This window comes from Pteropus vampyrus, unplaced genomic scaffold (assembly GCF_000151845.1).
Source record: "Pteropus vampyrus isolate Shadow unplaced genomic scaffold, Pvam_2.0 Scaffold47, whole genome shotgun sequence".
Lineage (NCBI taxonomy): Eukaryota > Metazoa > Chordata > Mammalia > Chiroptera > Pteropodidae > Pteropus > Pteropus vampyrus.
In genome coordinates this window covers 826,502-848,914 of record NW_011888828.1, presented here as the reverse complement: position 1 = coordinate 848,914, position 22,413 = coordinate 826,502, and the positions used below count along the sequence as shown (strand labels likewise).

The 22,413-nt window shown below is 34.4% G+C and overlaps 1 protein-coding gene across 3 annotated transcripts; it reads right to left on the bottom strand.

The window, feature by feature from the left end:
* Window positions 1-2,054: 2,054 nt before the first annotated feature.
* Window positions 2,055-20,062, bottom strand: PBK (PDZ binding kinase). Of its 3 annotated transcripts, none has more exons than XM_023530173.1 (8): window positions 19,865-20,062; window positions 18,815-18,892; window positions 16,150-16,243; window positions 12,718-12,860; window positions 12,016-12,185; window positions 10,437-10,566; window positions 3,873-4,053; window positions 2,055-3,402 (listed from the first exon to the last, which is right to left on the bottom strand). In XM_023530173.1, the coding sequence occupies exons 2-8, from the start codon at window positions 18,870-18,872 to the stop codon at window positions 3,285-3,287; spliced, it is 894 nt and encodes a 297-aa protein (XP_023385941.1). In that variant the 5' UTR covers window positions 18,873-18,892; window positions 19,865-20,062; the 3' UTR covers window positions 2,055-3,284. The 3 variants fall into 3 exon arrangements, with proteins under 3 accessions (XP_023385941.1, XP_011357649.1, XP_023385940.1); XM_011359347.2 differs by having other exon boundaries at window positions 2,055-3,392; window positions 3,871-4,053; window positions 19,865-20,061; XM_023530172.1 differs by lacking the exon at window positions 19,865-20,062 and adding an exon at window positions 19,654-19,782 and having other exon boundaries at window positions 2,055-3,392; window positions 3,871-4,053.
* Window positions 20,063-22,413: the final 2,351 nt, after the last annotated feature.

Sequence of the window (22,413 nt, the reverse complement as noted above, 5' to 3'; positions counted from 1 at the left end):
GCACCCCCATGTTCATTGTAGTTGTCACAAAACATGAGATTAAATCAACATGGAAACAACCTAGGTGTACACCAATGGATGAAGAAAATATGGTATATATAGTCATGTGGTGTGCCACTTTTCAGTCAGCAATAGACTGAATATATGTTGGTGGTCTCATAAATTATAATAGAGCTGAAAAATTCCTATCACCTAGTGACATCATAGTCAATGTAACATCAGCGCAATACATTACTCACGTGTTTGTGGTGATTTAGTGTAAACAAACCCACTGAGCTGCCAGTCATATAAAAGCGCACATACAATTATGTACAGTACATAATACCTAATAAACAAATGGTTTGTATTTACTATACTTATCATTATTTCAGAGTGTACTCTATAAAAAAAGTCTGCTCTAAAACAGTATGCTGTTACGCCAGCAGTAGCCTCATACATCTTGCGTTTACTGCATCTCAATGGTATCATTTTCTCTTGTACTTGATTTAATCTCATGTTTTGTTCAGCATGGCTCTGAAGCATATAAAATCCACTGCTAATGATGCCAATGAGAAGCCACTTCAAGTGACTGACCTGGATGCAAACTTAAAGTGATTAAGGACTACAAAGGTGGAAAATCAGTGATGGTTACTGCTCTCCATCCAATCAGGCATGTCCCATTCCACCACAGCTACGATCTTGAAGGACAAGAACAAAGTGACAGAAGCTGTGAAGGGATCTGCTTCACTGAAGACGATACTAACAAAATTGAAGAAGCTTTTAAATCTGGATTGAAGACCAGACACAGCCATGTCCCTCTCAGCATCACGATGATCACAGGCAAAGAAAAAGTTTGCTTCGGATGTTGAAAATGAAGGTTGGACCCAACTATGATGTTGAATTTATTTACTGTTAGCTGAGTGGTTTAAATGATTAAAGAATTCTTTGTTACTCATTACATAATGTGAAAGAGTGTGATAAGTCTATGAGTGCTGATGTGAAAGCAGCTGAAAAAATTTTGGAAACTCTAGATAAGCTGATTATGGAGGAAAATTACTTGCCGGAGCAAATATTCAATACGAATGAAACCTCCTTATTCTGGAAATGGATGCCTGAAAGGACTCTCATCTATTAGGAGGCCACGTAAATGCCAAGTTTCAAGGTTTTTAAGGACAAAATACCAGTCTTACTTGGGGGCAGCGCTGCAGGCTATAAATGGAAACCCTTTGTGATCTGGCACAGTGAGAACCCCCAGGCCTTCAGTCTTTTTTCTAATATTATATTTAAGACTACAAATCTCTATAAGCTCCCCACAAATTTATATATTTTTTTCATTACTAAAAACCTTTTTGAATTGTACTTTGATCAACAAACTGTAGATGAAGTGGGTACTAACTAGGAGGCATGAAAGAACAGTCCTCAACATTTAAGTAGCTGCTTATTTCCATTTTATAGAGGTGGAAACAGGTTCCTGGAATCCTTACACTGATAGTAAAAGGGAGATTTTCTGGGAGGTGAGAAGGTTGTTTGGGAGAAGCCTGTGTTGATATGCCAATTATAATTCAACAAAAAGATTAGTCCTGCTCTATCCTCAATCCAGTCACATTACTCTTCTTTCCTGAGAATGAGGCAAATGTCCAAAAAAGAAGGTAACATCCGAGACCAAAAGAGCAAATTCTAGGACAAGAATAAAAGAAGTTTCCTTCCAGCTGGTAGCAAATTACCTGTGTTGAGGACATCACAGCCCTACCCAGACTCAAGGAGAAAAGCATGCTGGAATCACTTTGCAACGTCCGCCATAGACAAGTCCTGTGAATTTGCTGGCCCGGTCCTTGAGCATCAGTTTGTTCACATTTAGATATTCCAACTATAGGAACTGGAAACGAATTCTTCAAGAAAAAGCGTTTTGTTTATGTACTAAAAAGAAAGTTGCAATTCATGATAATGGGCTAAGAGAAACCGCTTTGCAGCTTGACAGACCTAATAAGAATGACACAACATATGAGTAAAGATAACTTAATGTCACGATACAAAATTGTACATAAGATTTTTCCATAAATTAAGTCAGCTTTCAGTTTACTTTCTTGTCACTTTAATAACATTTTGATAAGTAATGCTCATTATCTGTGTACCACTGCTTTGTACAATCTTATACAAAAGGAGTCCTCCAGTGAATTCTAATGTTGTTTAAAGCTCAGAGCATAGTTGTTCCTAACCTTTCTAAGATCCCTTATTTGACAGTAATATTTTAAATTCTTTTTACAGTCATATTACCTAGATTCACAAGCATAATTCAATAACTGAAATTCCAAGGTGGCTGTGGTTCACAGATAGAAACTACTTATCCAGATCACCCTCATTTTACAGATTAACAAAGTAAGGCCAAGAGAAAAAAACCTACTCACATTCACTCAAGTTTAATGACAACACTCAAAACAATGGAGTATAAAATAAGATAAAACACCTTCTGATAACTAAAGTGTCCTTTATTCTATATTATTTTATTGGAGTTTTATTTCTACACCATAAATGTTAAATGCTTAAGATATAGATTAATAAAAAATAATAGATCTCAGTACAGAAAATATACTTAATAAATGAAAGCAAAAACCAAAGATGTGGGAAGAGCAGAGAGAGCAAGATAAGCCCTAACCGAAAATGTTGGAAATACTCAAAAAACTACTCTTTTGAGCCACATTCTCTCAGCTTCCAGTGACCGTATTTAATAAGCACACCAGCTAAGAAAAGAAAGCAGAAAGTTAAATGTTTTAAGAGATAAGCAAATGTAGACATATTTTGTACTGTGCAAAGTACTAATTTCGATAGATCTATTAAACAGAGAATATTGAAAATATTTGAGAAAAATCATTAATAAATAGTAACTCTAACCAAATTAATGTTAGACAAAAAGTTTACAGCATTTAATTCCTAGTGTTTTAAATCTGTATGAACAAATTTAAATGTTTCTTAAAACAGTTTCTTAAACTTTATTAAAAACCCTCTATGAACTCAAATGCTGATTATTAGTATACATGAAATACCTTTATAATAGAAATAGGTGTACAAATATTAACAAGGTGCTACAGTCCTAAAATAGGCCACTTTCAAAAAGTCTAATTATGGATTATCATAGTCATCTAAATGTATTACAGTAAACAGAAGTTATATACATGAACCATACTCGAAGCTCAGATAGTCACGAATGTGAGGCAATCACTGGACTTCTATTTCCAAAGCTTCAACAATGTGTGCAGCAGAAGGACGATCTTTAGGATTTTCATTAGTGCATACAGAGAAGAGTTCGATTACTTTCTGGTATGTTTCATCCAGTTCTTCCATATTAATAGGTGGCCTAGTTCCCAAAGCTGCATAGTATGCCTCATCATCAAAGTCACTTTCATCAAAAGTTTTATCTGTTCATGAAGGAGTTAGAGATTGAAATAAAAAGCTTAGCAACTGCTCAAACTGACCCTTCTGAAACAAGAATTCATCATCCAGTATGTTTTTCATTATACCACCGGCAGTCTAGTCTCTTCAATTGTCCTGTACCTTAGCTATTATCATGGATTTACTATCAATCCATGGTTATCAAATCTTTCCCTCTTACTATGACAGCTTTCCAATCTTGTTCTCAGGGAAGGGGAGTTTTTAAGGTAACTTTTGCTCCTCCCAACTTTCTCAATTTATCTCCCAGTTCTGAATTAATCTGCATCTCATTTGTATGAGATTAAACTGAGATGGTACCAAATTAGTCATCGGTATTACTAAAATCTATATTCCATGCCACTAAATCAAATACTTTGCTTTTTAAATTTTAACTTAATAGAAAAATAAGTTATAAACTATTTCAAACTGAAGAGATTGAGATTTATGTTAAAAATGTTATTATACCTTCATCATCATCATCATCATCATCTGAAAGATTAATGTGTGGAATACATAAAGTCATCATTTCCCACAGAGTAAGGCCAAAGGCAAATATGTCTGCCTTATCAGTAATAATACCATTCTCCTCCAAAGCTTCCTTGGGTTTCCAAGGCTCAGTGCCAATATAACAGGCCTCAGGGTCAGTCACTGAAAAAGTAGAACAGAGGTAAAATGGTCATAAAGGCAAGCACTAGAAATCACCAAAAAAAACCAACCTAAAGAAAAATGGGCAAATGATCTGACAGGTAGTTTAAAGGTTAATAAATGTAGCCAGTATGCATGAAAAAATACAATCTCATTAATAAGAATTACTTTTCCTCTATCAGATTAAATATTCAGAAAGCAAGCTGAGGAATTTGGCAAGAGTGTAAAGAAACAGCAATCGTATTAGAAAGTGGTGGGAATATAAAACAATTGTGAAGTCAAGAGTACAGACGGGAGCTAGACTGCCTTGCCCAGGTTCAAAGACATTTGCAAGCTGTGTGACTTTGAACTGATCACTTAATCTCTGTGCCACAGTTTCTTCAATTTTCAAATTATGCTGTCATTATGCTGAGAGAAATACCATTTATATGCTTCTATGATTGCTAAACGAGGGAAAAGGGAAAGGGTCGAATCACATATTAGCTCTTAAAGCTTCTGCCCAGGAATGACATTTCCATTTAAATTTTAGACTCGACTTGCCAATTTCAATGAAAAAGCCAGCTAAAATTTTGATTGGGATCAGACTGAATCTCTAGATCAATTTGGGAAGATCAACATCTTAACAGTATTGATTCTGCCAATCCACAACCATGATCTCTTTCTCCATTTACTTACGTCTTAATTCTTAGTAATGTTTTATGGTGTTCAGTATATAGTTCACCTTGTTAGATTTATTCTTGAATATTTTATGCCTTTTGGTAAATGGAATTTTTAATTTTTTTTTCAATTATTAACTATATAAATACCTAACTTCACTTGATTCTAGTGTTTATAGATTTCTTGAGATTTTCTACCTAAACAATCACATCAATTGTAAATATGAACAATTTCATTTCCTTTCCAATCTTGAGGGCTTTTACTTTTTTGATTTAATGGTAGGACGACAGAACAGTGCTAACACTGGCCAGAGGAAGAATGCTGGCCTTGTCCTGTATTTAAGGATGATGTCACCTGCAAGTTATTCTATAGATACCCTTTTTGAAGTTAAGTTTCCTTACATACCTAGTAAGCAAGAGGTTTCTTTCAATCATGAATGGAAGATTTTTGTCAAATGCTTTTTCTGCATCTATTGAAATGACTATATCATTTTCAAATCTGTCAATATGGTACACTGTGTTCATTTTTGCAATATTAAAATCTTTCCTTTCTTAGAGTAAACCATAGTTGGCCAGATATACTATCTTTTTTATATTCGATTTGTTAATATTGAATATATTCAATTTGTTAATATTTTAGTAAGGATTTTTGCATCTGTGAGGGTACTGATCCATGATTTTTTTCATGATATACTTTTCAGATTTTGACATTAGAGTTATGCTGGACTCGGAATAATTAGGCAGTGATCCCTATTCTATTTTCTGAAAAAATGTGTAAAATCAGTGTCATTTCTTCCTTAGATGTTTGATAGAAATTAACAGTAAAAATATCTATGTCTTAGGTTTTCTTTGGGGGAATGTTTCTCTAATACAGGGCTATTTGGATTTCCTATTCCTTCCTATTTACTTTGGTAAATTTTATTTTTCAAGGAAATTGTTCTTTTCATCTAAGTTGTCAAATTTATTGGTTTACAGCTGTTTGTAATAATTAACCTTTAAAATGTATGCATAATCTGTAGCAATAACCTGTCTTCTGTTCTTAATATTGCAACTTGTGTTCTCTTTTTTCTTGATCAATCCAGCTAAGAATTTGTCAATTTTATCTTTCAAAGAACCAGTTTTGGCTTTATTAATATTTTCTAGTGTTTATTTCTTTGATTTCTGCTCCTCTGTATTTTTTCTTCTTCTGACTTACTCTGAATCTGCTTCGCTCTTCTTTTTCTTGCTTAAGAGGGAACATAGGTTGGTTAATGATTTAGAGCCTTTCATGTACAGAGCTATAAATTTCCCTCTAAGCCCTACTTTAGTTATATCTCAAGCATTTTGATATATTTCTTTTATTCAATTCAAAATATTTTCCAATTTCTCTTTTCATTTTCTTTGATGCGCGGGTTATTCGAATTTGTGTTGTTGTGTTTTCAAATATCTGGGGGTTTCCTAGATATTGTATTGTTATTGGTTTCTAACTTAAATCCGTTGTGGTCAACAAACATACTTCATAATTTTATACATTTTCCTTTTCAGATTTAAAGGCTTTACTTCTGCTATGACTAGGCTAAACTCAAGCTCTTACAAAAAGAACATTCACTAGACAGTGTTATGAGGATCCTATACTAAAAATAAAATTTCAGTATATGATTGTTATTAATCTCCATTTCTTCACGAATATAATTCACTTTCAAATAAATAGGAAAAATAAACAGGGAGCCTGATTAATGATAAAAGCTTCTCTTCAGAACTAAAGTTCTGCCTTGAAGGTCTCAAGAAATTTACAAAGAAAGTGGAGAAAAGAAGAAACTAACATCTGAAGAAAACAGGACTGAGAAGGAAAAATGAGAATTCAAGAAATTAAAGATTCCAGTCAATAAGCACTCATTCATTTATTCAACATTTTGTTGGGTATACTTAATAACTAAGTAGGCTCTGTGTGAAGATGAAGTGAGAACAAAGATGCCAGTACCCAGTATCAGATGGTAAGAATGAAAGATGTCCCCATGACAGCCTTTCTACTTAACTCAGCTTTAGAACAGTAAAGTTTACAAAGTGGTTATGACCAGTAAAAGATTCTAGAAAAAAAAAAGCTTTCCCCTGTATCACCTTACATCTAGAAGGCACTTAATAGAATGCACTACTAGGTAAGAGTCTACAGACAGGTCTACATGGGCACTGACTGTGGCAATAAGGAAGAATTCTTATCCCAGTCTAAGTAGGTCAAGTTCCTACAGCGGTCTGTCAGACTAAAGAGTAGCTTTCTAGGTCTAATGAATGTATCAGCTCCAGTTGAAGGCTCTAGCCAATCACAAGAGCATTTCCTCTATGTCCACTTACACTACTCCAAGTCTGTGATTAGAATTTAAACACTAACAAAAGTGGTTCCCCCACGTTACTGATTAAGTTTGCTTCTCTATGAAAATGGATTGTTCTGACAACTGAAGTTTGATGAGATCATAAATTAATGATCAGTCATTCCTCTTTTTCAAGACAAAAACAATGTATTTTATTGCCCTTTACTACAAAGTTTAAACAGACATTACCTTTTTCAGTTCTCATGGATACTATCACAAATTGAAAACAAAACTGGAGCTGCTTCTCATCCTTCAATTCTCAGCTTAACATTTTTTAGGAAGTCCTTTCTCAACATCTAGGCTAAGTGGCAGTGTCACATCCACATAATTCTTTCTATCATAATAGTTGTTATACTTTAGTTATTCAGTTATTTAATTTATAACTTTGTTATTTAGTACTAGCTATTCAAGAGCTGCTTTCCATCCTAGATTATGAGCCCTACAAGGGTAAGGACTGAGGTTTCTCTAACAATATTTAAAAAAATAAAGTTAAGGACTATGTCTATCTCATTTTCCTCTATATTTGTAGTGCCTAGCTCAGTGCCTGACAGTACTTACTATTATAAATATTTGCTAAATAAATTAATCTAATAACCACTGTTAAGATTTGGGCTTTTCACAAAACACCTATGTATGTTACAGTTGTGAAACAAGTCAATATACTATCTATTAAAACACAAAACTTACAAATAATTTTTAAAGATTTAGGTGTATTTTTTCAAACTTTTCTTAATGTATATTTAAGTGCTATTTTATAATCTGTTCATCTTATTTATTTGGATATATTTTCATGCCTACAAATATAAACCTGCCATCATTTTAATGGGTATATGGTCATCTGTTGTGTAGTGGTACAATAAATTAAACCATCACTGATTGATGGACATTCTCTTACATTTTGCATTTGTTCTGCTACAATATGGTTAACAAAAATTAGCTCATACACAATTAGTAAAAAGATTGTGATTTTTTCCCCAACATATTTGTGTTATTTTTGAAGTGCTGAATAACTTACTTTATAAAGAGAAAGCCTCAGCCCTTAGAAGCCCTTCTCTTAGTGTGTAAGAACCAGTATGCCAACTATAACATTAAACTATCTGGTGAAGCTGAGAATACAGGTTAAGTAGATGCCAAGACATCTCCCCTATGTTTACAAATATTTTTTTGATTGAGAAAACCAGATCAGATATTTACTTTTAATACAAAGTATCTACTGAAAATAAAGTCCCTCATACACATTCGAGGGAACACAAACCCAGGGTTTATGGATTAACTGATGCTGGGTGCTGGTGAAGATTTAATGTGCTAGTTATTTTTATTAGGATTGTTATTATTTTTGTTATTGCTTTTTTTTAAGTTGCATGGGTTTTGATTTCTGTCCCAACTCTGTACTTCTATAAGCCTAGCTTTATCTTTTGACCACTGCAGAACGAGGTTTTGAAGAAATTAATGTATCAGGCTATCATAAAAAATGCCTCCATTGCCCAATTATTTCTTTGGAATGTGTTCTTAAGAATGGAATTATAGGATCAAAAGACATAAACATTCTTAAGGTTTTTAAATTTATATATATATTTCCAAACTAACCTCTGAAAAAGCTATACCACTGTGGTAGTTACTAGCGCTGTTCATCAGCCGTTCACGCTGTCCACCTTTTAGACACACTGAAGAAGTGTGCTTGTCGTGGTTGAGTGGAGCTGTATGACTAGTCCTGGTCAGTGAGTATTGAAAGAAGTGACTTGTGTCATTTCATTTCTGATATGAAGCATTTGTCAGCGCAAGACTTTCTAGAGCAGCATTGTCCAACAGAACCTTCTGTGACAAAAATGTTCTACATCTGCATTGTCCAATATGGTCCACTAACTGGGCATCTAAAATGTGGCTAAAGTAGCTGAGGAAATCAATTTAAACAATTTTTAAATACAAATTAAAGAGCCATATGTAGCTAGTGGCTACTACAGTGGACAGCACAACTCTAGAGAGTTTTTACCTTCCATACTATGACGACAATATTTCATAGAGTAGATGTTGCATCAGCTTAGGCCCTAAAGTAAGAATAACACGGAACACAGCCCTAATGGACATGTAGCTTGAATACTAAGCTCCGGTTATTTTAAGCTACTGAGGTTTTTGAGGGTCTATGTTACCAGAGCAAAACTTACCGTGAACTGAATGATACACCAATTGCAATATCTACTAGTGTTTGAGAGTACATGTTAACCTGTACTGTTGCTCATACTAGCATACAGACCATTTTTCAAAGCATTTTTCAGTTGCCATGGCTTTTTAAAAATGGTTTCTAGCTTTGATGTCCTTCTTAAGCCCAATGTTAATTTAACAGGCACACCAGCCAAGGTGTGCTTATTATAATTTTTCTACTACTTTTTTTTTTTTCAATCTACAATCTATGGGGATTACAGTGTGAGGAATAGAAAAGTTCTATTTTTTCTAAAATGTCCAGACATCATCATTTGACTCAACTACTTTCTTATTGATTCAAAAATGTCACCTCTACCATATAACAAATGACATATATTTCAGACTATTTTTTGATTCTATTTTGGCATGAATATCACTGCTTTAATTACTATAGCTTTATAATACTTCTTAATGTCTGGTCGGGAAAATTCCTACTCAACACTCTTTCATAAAGCTTTCCTGGCTATGTTTGAAAATGTATCCTCAAGGATGAATTTTACATTCACTTTGACATGTTCTTAAATAAAACAGATCATACTGGGATATTGTAGTATTCATCGATTTTCTAATTCATTCATTCATTTCCTTTACCTTATACTCATTTAAGAAGGCAAATTTAAATGTGATTTATTAAGTATGTTGAAAGCAGAAGCTTTCTCTTTGAGGCTGGCTCTTGGTTCTCACAAAGAACATATCTTAAAATTCCTAAGAGAATGATCAATGTTTACAATAAAAAGAGAAGAATGAGATGGGGTGAGCCAAGAAGTAAAAAAAAGAAAAACAGAAGACTGGCCTTTACTAGCAATCCTCTTTCTTAGTTCCACTCCAGTATCTTCTATCAGGTTACCAAATCGTGTCACTAAGCTGATGCTAAATGAATTCCTTTATAAAACCTAATTACAATTTTATTTTCTATTCCCAGATCTTCTACCACTTAAAAATCCCAATCTAGGTTAGAAATAGTTCTCAAAGTTATCTTCGGTTAAAATGTGTATTAATAAGAAAACGATTTATATTGTGTGTGTAGCAAGAAAGGAGGCTAGAGGCTGAGGGGATACTTTTTATTGTGTATCTACTGATAAATAGTTTTTGATTTTTGAAGAATGTTAACTTACTACCTATTTAAATATGTAAAAATTAGAAATTTAAAAGTTATACAAAAACAAATTTAAAAAATTATACTTACCAGTCATATTTTCATCCAATGGTAGAGATACTCCAACATCACAGATTTTAATTGTTTCAAAATTACCTTTAATTACAACATTTGAAGACTTTATGTCTCCATGAAGCAGTTTCTTTTCTTGGTGGAGATACTAAAATAGTGGAAAATTTAACACACCTGAGCAAAAATACAAACTAATAAAAGATATATATAACCTTCAAACAAAAAGTCACAACTTGAACTCCCTTCCTAAACTACAGGATTTTACCTGCCCATCATTTCAAATTATTTGAAGCTTGCAAAAGGAACATCCCATGTTATCTTGATCTGCCATTCTGACCAGAAAACTAAAGGATTCTTTGGAAATCAATGTCTAAAGGTAAGCTAACTTTTAATTTTCAAACCTAGCTCACATACTTTTATATGAAAAGATGCTACTGCAGACTTCAAAATATATCACAATTTTACTTGAGGCTAGCAATTTTTAGAAACAATTTTGGAATCTTCACAATGACGCATCCTTTCTTCAAATGAATTGCTGAGATAATACATAACAACAGAAGACTTAGGGCTACACATTATTCACAAGCAGAGGAGGAAGCAGAATGTAATCTAAGACAATATTTTGTTTCACACATTAACCCTTTCTTAGAATTGACAACTAATGATATCTACACATAATAAAAAATGTCCTACAAAACTGTTACATGTTTATTCATCAGCATTTGAGCAAGTACTTTGTGCTTGGGCTTGAAAATGATAGAGACAAATCTTGGTTTATAACTTGAAACACTCATCATGCTTTAAATGTTGACCATCAAATTTAATATACTCAAATATATTTATATTAATCCCATTATACATAAACATTTAAAATCATTACTTATTAAATAATTCAAATTATTAGTTTGTCCTATCCAGTTAAAATTGGGTTTTCTATACATGTATTAAAATACACATATATAAAAATACTGCTTTTTTTCTAGTCTCACATTTCATGAATCAATTTTATTTCAATTCTTAACATGCAACTTTGACATCTGTATGATTACCATGACTCACTTTTGAGTCATCCAACAGTTTTCTGGAGCTATCATTACTTCTGTTTCAATTAATTAGGATACAGAATTCTTTTTACTTCTTACACTGTATCTATCCAAAGGCATGATCATTTATTCGTACAACATTGAGAGGGCTTTTCTCATTTGACCTATAGATGTAGACTCACGATATCCAAAACTTATTACCCCCCAAAGCAATCTTTAAGAGGCTATTTACAATCAATAGGGGTTAGGCTATACTCTCAGGAATAATTACTAAATTTGTGTCAAATTTATTAATCTTTGTAACTAAATCTAACATGTGATCTCTATAAGCAAAATTACCTGACTTGGGTTATCTGAGGCTATGTGAAGGCCTCAAACAATACTTTGCTGATCATAATAAGGAAATAGTGCACTGCAATGAGATTCTATAAGGCAACTAACTTTAACTTAAGGCAACCCTGTCTTTCGAGGAAAAAAAATCCTACATTGTAATTAGGTACATATTTAGCTTCTTAATGTTCCACAAATCATTTAAAATATAATGGCATAGTTACCTTTAACCCTCTTGCCATGTTTAAAGCAACTTTTACAATTATGGCTGCTGGAAAAGGACCTTGGCTGTCTTTATTTCGTTCTTCTATTAAGTCGTTTAGAGACTTTTCACCCCCATATTCCATAGCAAGACACAGACTACCATCACTGGCTTCAGTGAAAGCACGATAACCTTAAAGAAACATAACATTTTCTTATTACGATAGGGAAGAACAACAGTAATATTTAAGTTTTTTACAGTAATGTGATTAAAAACAGATGTTAATTAACACTGACGAAGATATGATGAAAACAGCTATTATTTACAAAATGAATTCAGTAGATCTAATTTAAAATGCCTTCGATGTTTGTAAATAGTATCACAAATTAAAATATTTTAAAATATTTTCTGCATTCTAAATATAATGCTTCACCAGCACCACTTATCTAAATGAAGATCACTTTATATTCCTGAAATCTCCATAGTACCAGCACCATAATGACTGTATCTATTCTCATGAAGTTTTAAATATATACTTGAGCATCTAAAAATATTATACAACAAATTTAGAATGTTCGCATTAATTTGATTCTTACCAAACTCTACCACCATCTTCCTCAATTTTTATTAGTGAAATTAACTATATAAGAGATTATATAAACTGGTTCTGGATAAACAGAATACTATTCTATCAGATACTGCTACCACATAAATTTAAACTTACCCACAATATTTGGATGGTGAAGGCTTTTCAAAATCTTAGCTTCATCAGTCAGTCTCTTTTGATACATACTTTGATAATGACCATTACATTTAGAATTAATCTTTTTCACAGCCCAAGGAGAATGAGACAAGCCTCTTGGAGATCTTTAAAAAAATTAATCATAAAATGTATTGAAAGATTAAAAACCATAATATATTTCAAATGACTAACAAGAACTTCCAAATTTTAAAAAAGATAACAGTAATTTGTTTTTTTTTAAATTATACTACACTTCTGCTACATTTCCTTTTTAATTAGGAGATAAATAACTGATATATCTATTGATTACAAGAGAAGTCTGTATCTATTGATAGAAAGGAGGAGATAAAAAGAGCACTAGAAGGAAAAAGATGGAATGTTACAAATTTTAAACTTCAAAATTACTATTTTCTAATTTTTCCATTCAAGCATATCAGACTACTAACTACTCATCAAGCACTTAACTATATGTAGCAGATATGAGTTCTGGAATGGTAAAGTAATAAATACTAATCTCTAAGAAATAATTTAAAAAAGAGATGTACAAAAAACATTTGGTCCATATATATCCAAAGAATGGAAGACTTCTTCAACAACAAATATAACACCTCTACACTAACCAATTCATTTTATACCTTTCACCATATACTCAAAGACAATGCACTTAAGGCAATAAACATACAAATGAGAAAAAAATGTAAGTTGTCTACTTTCTAGTAAGATTCAGCCATCTTAAAAATATTTGAAGTGTAAATGTTTTTTTAATACTAAAACTTTTACACCAATAAATTTAAAAGACAAAATGGTCAAATTCTTTAAAAAAACTAAGAAAACTGATGAAAGAAGAAATTTCAGAGTTTAAAATCTTCCCACAAGAAATACAAAGCCTAGATAACTTTACAGGTAAATTTACTAAACTTTCAAGAAACCTAACATTCAATCTTATATAAATTGTTCCAGGGAATAGAAAGAATATGAGTCTGGTATAACCTTAATAAAAAATCAAATAGGTACAGCAGAAAAAGGAAAATCATAAACCAATTTCTGTTATATTATAGATACATAAATAGCAAATTACATCTATCGATATTTTAAAAAAAAATACTTTGAAACTATGTTAGGTTTACTCTGGGGATGCATACTTGATTTAACATTAAAAATATAGACTTTTAGATTAACATGAAAGTTTAAAGATACACATATAATTTTGGTCCCTCTCAAGTCTCATGAAAATAGACATAAATGGGTATTTTAAGACATACATCCACCACCAAGGATGGAAATAATGAAAAAAAGACAACTTTTGGAAGCTGGAAAGCAGATGTAAGTAAATGACTTAACAGTAACAGGCTCATTGAACTTATTGAAAGTTATTCAAAAAAGCAGGTGGATTCTTAGATACCCTCCCCATTTCTATATCACTAGACAGTGGCCAATTTCGTAGCACCTAGCTTCTCAAGACTGGAAACTGGCTCCGTAAGGGGCTAAAGCAGAGGGTCTTTAGCTTGAGGTTTACTGGCATAGCTGAATACCTGTGAACCATACAGGAACACAGTAATTCATGACCCTATGCATACTAAATACTCAATGAGTTTTCACATGCATATATACCTGTGTTATCACTGTCCAGATCACGATACAGAACATTTCTAGCATCCGCAAAAGACTAAGGATGGCATTTAAAAAAAGAAAACCTTCAGATATTTAAAAACAAGATAGACAAAAATGAAACACACAAAGTATCAAAAGGTGAAGTTTGAAAAAAACCTCCCAGAAAACAAAGCAGAGACAGAGAAAATAGGAAAACCAGGCAAAAAAAAAAAAAAGGACATTAGAGATCAGTTCAGTAAGTCCAACATCCAAATAATAGGTGCTCCAAATAAAGAACAGAAAAATGAGTAACAATAATCAACAAAGTATTTTTAAAATAATTTCTCAAAAATTTAAGAACATGAATTTTCAGAATCCAAGAGGCCCACACTCATCCATGTCACTGTGAAATTTCAGAACACTAGTGACAAACGGAAGACCATATAAGGTCCTAGGAGAATGAGAGGAACAGATCACATAAAACAGGTTCCATAAACAGAATCAGCAATCGGAAAGGTTTCAGAATTCAAGGCAGCAACACTGCAAGCTATCCACGGAACAACATCCTCAAACTTCTGGAGTAGAATTATTTCCAAACAAGAATTCTAAGTCAGAAACAACAAAAAGGGCCATTCAAGTATGAAGGTAAAATGTAAACATTTTCAGAAATGCAAATTCTCAAAACTATCTCCTGTGCACCTTTTTATGGAGAGCTACCAGATATCCTCAAACAAAAGACGTAAACTAAGAAATAGGAAGACATGAGGAACAGAAAAACAGAGATCCAATTCGCCAGAGAAGCGAAGGAAATCTCCAGGTTACCAGGAGAGGAAAACTCCAGGCTAACAGGGCCACATCACAAGGAGTGGTACAATCAGGCAGGAACTGCTATTTTTCAATATCAGCCGTATGAAGCTTTTGATTAAGTTACATACAGTTTAATTTTGTTAACAATACACTTTACATTTAAAAATATTTAAGAAAGGAAAAAAAATGAGACTATCCATGAACCTGTGAGAATTTTCTTCTTTCAAAATAACTTAGACAAGTTTTTAGACTCTAAAAAAGAATGTTTACAAATAGCATACAAATATACAAAGTGGTTTTTAAATGCTTCAGAAACTACCTACTTACATATAATTGCTATGCTATTTTCAATTCATTAGCATTTCTGAAACAACATCAACATAATATCCTGTGTTGGACTAGATTCCAAGAATGCATTAAGGAATACATACTGACTTAGATGTTTGCCACTTAATTAACATGAAACTAGGTACAAATAATGAGTAAAAAAAACCAACTTTTTAAAAAAGGTGTCTGTTGACAATATTTAGCATCGATTCTATTTCATTTTTAATACAATTTTCCTACTTTAAAAGCATGTATTTACCTTTCTTATTTAATGATGACATATAAATGAAAACTTTACTTCTTTCAGTAGAGAGTATCTTGAGAAGGCAACTTTCCAAATAAAAGGGATTAACAGTCACTGATATCCCCCAACTGGAGTCCTCCTTGAGGTTTTCTTATTGAGAATCCTGCATCATTACCACACAGGAACCCCTTTCTCTTCCCATACAAGCCAAGGAAAAAATGATAAGGTAAATTACTGCCCCTTTAATAATCTATCAGGAGGAACCTAGGAGAAAAGTATACCAGGCAGAGTTATGGTAAAGTTATAAAAGGTTCTAGGACTGGAATATAGCAGCCAGGTAGGATCAGGAAAATTTAAATATTCAAATATTCATATTCTTTTTTGTCTACAAGTACAGTGGAATTACAGTTCCATGTAAAAAGGTTAACCTGAAGTCTTATACTTACCTTTTCATAAGGTAGACATTTACCCCTGTGCCAAAGCCAAGCTTCTGCATAAATGGAGAGGCAGGAATATTCAAACATGGAGTTGAACATAATGCTAAAGGTCAGAAAGAAAAATAAAAAATTAGTATTTGAGAAGACCTCTACAAATGCATTCTAACATTCTCAACATACTATCATTAAGAGTATTAACTGGCATAATCTTTTGGAGAGCAATTTGACACTATCCTAATTTTAAATAGATACCCTTTGACCAAGTCTACTTTTGGAGCTCTATCTTACAGTAACTCTAAAGCAGGGGTTTTTAGTATAGTCCTCGAACTAAGAATTGCTTTTTTAAAGGGTTGGTAAAAAAATAGATAAAAGGAATATGCAACGGTGTCCCCATGTGGCCCACAAAGCCTATACTATTTACTATCTGGCCCTTTACAAAAAGTTTGCTGATGCCTATAGTACAGCATGCGCCCAAAAACATCATAAATGCACATGGATACATGCATATATATGTGAATATTGAGATTCACTTCTGCTACTGCAGAAAACAAGAAACCTAAGTAATCATCACTAGTCATAATTATAGTATATCTATATTACGGACCATTTAAAAAAAATGAGACAGGAGTTCTACTTTTGCTAACGAATAATTAACTGCTCCTGGAATTGCCATCTAGAAAACTTGATAAAATATAATGGTTTTCAGATACTTGACAATAGGCACAGCAGGGTGTGATCTTTGGGAGAAGAGAAACAAATGAAGTGAGCCCTATCATTGCCCTAACTTACCACTTGAAGACAGTTTCCAAGCAATAGAACAAAGAAACATAGCCCAGAGGTCTTATGAAATTGAGAAGACAGAGGATGAGAGGTCAGGAGACCTAAGTAGTTAGAATCTGTGGAGCACAGAACTAAAGAGGAAGCCACAGAGTGAGAGAGAATGCTCCAGAGATCTGAAAGGAGATCGCCCTTTAAGCATCTGGCTAAGTACTTATCAGTACTTAGAAACAGCAGAAAATATCATCTTCTCAAGTGTATGAAATCGTTCACAAGATAAATTTATCAAGTCGGATTGATCTAAGAAGAAAGAAAAATATAAAATACCAGTACCAGAAATCAAAAAGGCGATAACACCACAGATCCTACTGACACTAGAAGGGTAATAGGAGTATAAAATAAATAACTTTATGCCAGTAAATTTGACAACTTCGAAGCACAGGACACATTCCTTAAAAAGCACTAACGAAGCTTACACGAGAAGAAACAGATAATATGAATAACCCAATACCTATTAACTGTTAAGTTATAGTTAAAAACTTCCTACTAAGAAAACTCCAGGCCCACATGGCTTTACTGGTGAATTCTACTTGTTAAGGAAGAAATGCTATCAATTCTACATATACTCATCAAGAGAGGAAACACTTTCCACATTATTTTATGAATACAGAATACTCTGTTACCAAAACTAGACACATTCCAAATAATAACTTTTTAAAAAGACAGCAATATTCCTCATGAACAGAGAAAATATCAACAAATTAAATCAAGCAATTCATAAAATCCATCACAACTAAATTGGCTTTTACCCCAGAAATAAAAAGTTGGTTTAACATTTGAAAATTAACATAATTTACCATAGCAACAGGCTGAAAAAGAAAACTTTACCTCAACAGATTCTGAAAAGCTTTTGACAAAGTTCAACACCCATTCATGATTATCAAGAAAAGGGAAATTCCTCAACCTGATAAAGGACATCTGTGAAAAACCTACATCTACTCTATGGGGATGTTGATATGTCTGTGTGAGGGCAGGGGTTGTATGGGAAATCTCTGTATGCTGCTCAATTCTGCTGTGAATCTAAAACTGCTCTAAAAATAATCTATTATAAAACAAAACAAAAAACAAAAAAAAAGCCCTATATCTAATACAATACATTATTGTGAACAAGACAAGTAAGTCTATTCACACCTCTTCTACTCAAAAATATACTGGAGCTAGTGCCACAGGAAAGAAAAAGTAATATAGACTAGGGAAAAAAAGTAAAACTGTCTTTGTTCACCTACATTACAAACTCTGTATAATGTACAATATCTTAAGCAATCTATTAAAAAGCTACTAGAATAAGCAAGTTTAGCATGGTTGCAGGATATAGGATCAAGATACAAAAATTTATATACCAGAAATGAACAAGATTTTCTTCTACATTATCTTCTAGACATTTCGTTGCAGGATACAAAATCAAGATACAAAAATCTATATACTAAAAATGAACAAGATTTTCTTCTACTTTATCTTCTAAACATTTCATAATTTTCACCATCTTTGTATATGCTCTGCACTAAGGGTCATCTTGCATATTCATATCTAACTGTTAATATATTTCCCTCACAAGAGCAATGCATGTTTGAGAGGAGGAAAGTAAGTAGTTCCTTAATGGTTCAAGTTAAGTTGATTCTTCCCCAGGGAGAATCTCCAAATCTACTATTGTCAATAAAATTAGCTCACAGATGACCATATCCCGGCCTATAAAATAAGTCCTATTTGTTAAGATCAACATCATAAAGAGGAATTATGCTAAAATTGTGTATGATAGATAATAAAGCATCAAACTACAACAATACTAAGACATTTCTAATAGCAATAACAATGAAGGAAGGTTTTATATTTATCTTACCAGATTTCTTTTTTTCAGATAATTTGTTTGGTGTCTTGAAATTATTGATTTCTTCCATTGCAGTAATCACTACAGGTCCTACGACAAAAACAAATTGAAAAGTTACACAGCAGTTATAAAGACTACAGCTCTCATTCATAAGGAAAAAATTCCTACATACTATACCACTCATTTTTTCATATAAACATAAAATTTGAGAACTGGAAAACACCACGACAAATAATTAGTCCAATTTTATTAACAATGAGAATAATGAAATCCAGAGACGTACAATTACTTACCCAAAGTCATACTATTAGTAACTGGGTTTTTTTTGTGTGTGTTAATTAAAAAGTAACATGTGCACTTGGTTAAAAACAAACAAACAAACCCTAATCCAGGAGTTCAGAAGGCTCATGTGAAAATCCTTCCACCTGCTGTCAGCTCACCCAAACACTGGAAGCAACATTACTTGAGCAGTTCAAAGTAGGGAACTGTGCTTTTCACTCCTTTCTCAACCCCCGACTCCCTCCATTCCACCAGAAATCCTTCGCCTGTTTTAGCCTCCCCTAAAAGTTGGCTCGGTTGAGGTAATGAACCGTTTCCACCAGGTACAAGCCCCAGGCAAAAGCCCCAGTGTTCGCATCTGGCGCATAATTATGACGTGCCTAAAAACTGGGGTTTCGCCTCAAGCAGACTCGGGTTATCCAGTATCCAACAGCAACATTTTGTAAACAACGGCAGTTTGCTAGATCAGTGGTTCTAACCGTCGTATTCTACTATGGAGCTTCCGTAGAAAGTACAGACTGCGAGGCCTCGCTTCGAGAAAAGGCAGTTTTTTTTTGAAATCTCCAGCCTACCTCGAGGTTCAGATGCGCACTCGGGTTTGGGTCGCAAAGATGATTTCTAAAAGAACTCCTAGTTTAACCCCATATCCCCAAAGTCTTCAACTTTCCTTCTAGGCCTTGAGCTGTTACGAAAGCAAACTCAGAGGCCTCGGCCGCGGCTGGGCGCCCGACCCCCACCCAGGCCCGCGCGCGGTCAGCAGCCGAGAAAAAAAGCTCCCCTTACCCGACCGGCCCGGCGCAGTCACACACCAGGTAGGTAAAGACCGGAATGACGAGCGGTCCAGGCCAAGGCAGTCTTGAAGTCTGGTCTCCAGTGGCCCCTTGTGCGACCCCACCCCCGCCTCAGCGCCCAACAGGCCAACAACACTCAACAACAGTCGCTGAGACTGGAACGCTCCTTGCTTTCAAATGCACGCGCGTCGTTCCTGCGTCGGCCCGCAGACTACGGGGTGTCGCGAAGGACATAATTAGCCGTATCCCCCGTTCCTGTTCTTTTTGGTCTTTCCGGATCCCATTTTACTGCCAAGTAAGGATGTTTTGGCGGGGGTGGGGGTGGGGCTGGCAGGAGGGGCGCGGGGAAGGAAGAGAAGCGCCCAAAAAGACAAACTGATTTTTATAGCCACTGTCAACACTTCAGAGGAACAAAAAAATATATATGCCTGTATTTCCTGTATTTAAGACTGAAATTCTCCCCAGTTACAAACACTGAGCTCAGAATGTGGAGTAATTATTATATAACTTGTATTACAAATTTATTTGGCTTTGAAACAGTGTAACTGAAAAGGCATTAACCTAGAGTAATGATCATGTTTCGCCGAGAAGAAAAATGGATATTTAGAAATTTTGCTAACTCTTATAATTACCACATTCAGTTCAACAATTGTTCGTTTATTCAAAAATATTTATAGATCACTTACTATGTTCCAGGTGTCGACTGAAAGCCTACTGTACTATAGTAGTCAATGCAAGAGACGCTGAGATGATGAAATCACAAAACTCCCACCCAGAAGGAGCTTAGAATCTTTTGGGTGGATGGAGCGGGGAGGGATGGAGACATGCCCTAAGAAAAGAACACACACAGAAACACACACACACACACACACACACACACACACACACACCCCATGGTATAAAAGAGGACTTTATGTGGGTTACTATGTTCATATTCCCTATTTTTCAATTGAGGAAACTATGGCGCCTAGAGGTTAATTAATTTGCCTGAAGTCGCAGGGCTAATAAATGGTATTTAAAGCTATGTTGAGTTTAGACTTTTACAGTTGTGTTCAAAATCTCTTTCATCTTACACACTCTTACACACACACATACTCCTACCCCTCTATCCCAAGGGCCTTCGCATTTTTGGTCACCCTCTCCTAAACATAGATGGTCGTGTTACACCTTCCCTCTATTCTCAGCCTAATTTTTTTTTTTTGTACGTGTGGAGGCATAATGTAGACCTTGGCATCTTTTAAAAGACTATTTATAATTTTCTATACTTTTTATTAAGTCCTACATTTTCCAAGCCCTTTGTTTTTTATTCTTACTGGCTACTAAAATCCTACCTAAAGCAAGAAACCAAGAGCTTCTTAATTAACCACTGCTTGTGAAAAGAAACTCTAGGGAGATGAGGATATTGACACAGGTGTAAGATGAAGCAGCAAATATTTACAAGAATGAAGGCCTTTGGGTAAAGACTTATACTCATAACTATTCTGTTCCCCATCTTGTAACCATAAAAGTACCTCCAGAGATTATCTGTAGAAGCATTGAACTTCACAAACTTAATGTTAGTGAAATATAATTATTCACCTCAAAATCTTGCGTATCAGTCAACTGTCATGAGAAACAGCTTCCAACTTGAATCAGTTATTTCTCTCAGTGTATCAATGGCCTGGATCACTTGGCTTAAGCAAAAGAGCCCCAAACTCTATATTTGACTCTTGGCTGGTTATGCCCAAAGGAACATCTGCATCATCCTTTTTAGACCATAAACTCCAACTTTTGTTCCCTTCAGAGCCTCCCTTTTTGACTTTCGTGAGCCTAGTTTAAAGGGGAAAAAAGAATATTGTAGTTCCCTTGCCCCTCTTTTCTAGTGCTATTACATTTAAATTCTCTTCAAGGCCATATGGATGCTGCTGATTGGCTAGAAGAATAGTGAGAATGTTTAAGGAAGAGGAAGAAAAAAAATTAAAATTTTGAAATATCCTCTTATTACAGCTGTGTATTCAACCAGTCAACATGCTACTAGGGTGCTGCTCAGGCATCTTGAAGCCATTGGGTCCACAGCTTGAGACTCCCTAAGTTCACCCCTCCCCCGCCCTCAATTCTCCTCTTCTGGGTCCCAGTTTTAGTGTATGGCACCTCCATCTATCCCCAGGGTCTGAGCCAGGAGCTCCTCTTTCCTTCACCCATCCAAGCTCCTCTTTCCTTCACCCATCCAAGTTCTGACTACTTTTCCTCGTGCATCTCTAAAATCCCTTTCCTCCTCCGCATCCCACCTTCCTCTGCCTTGGACTGTAAATTCTCACATCTCACTATTGATGACTCCAACAGCCTCCTAATTTGCCCCCTGCCTCTGACCACTCCTCTCCTCCAGTAGATTGCCACGTCGCTGCCAGGTTAATCTTTCTTAAATGTAATCAGTCACTCCCCTTCAGGGTTCTTCATTAACTTCAGTGTTAAAAACAACCCCTCTTAGGGGCTGACTCTGGGTGTCTCTAGCTTGGGTCCCTACAGCTCTGAATCTTGTCTCCATTAACTGAATTAATGGTT

Bases quoted from the DNA above. Each gene is read 5' to 3' on its own strand.
- PBK (XM_011359347.2), bottom strand. From the start codon at position 18,872: ATGGAAGAAATCAATAATTTCAAGACACCAAACAAATTATCTGAAAAA. The intron at 12,186-12,717 runs GTAAGTTTAAAT...TGTTTCTTTAAG, and splicing joins TCACCATCCAAATATTGTGG to GTTATCGTGCTTTCACTGAA. The intron at 3,393-3,870 runs GTATAATAACAT...CTTCATGAACAG, and splicing joins TGATGATGATGATGATGAAG to ATAAAACTTTTGATGAAAGT.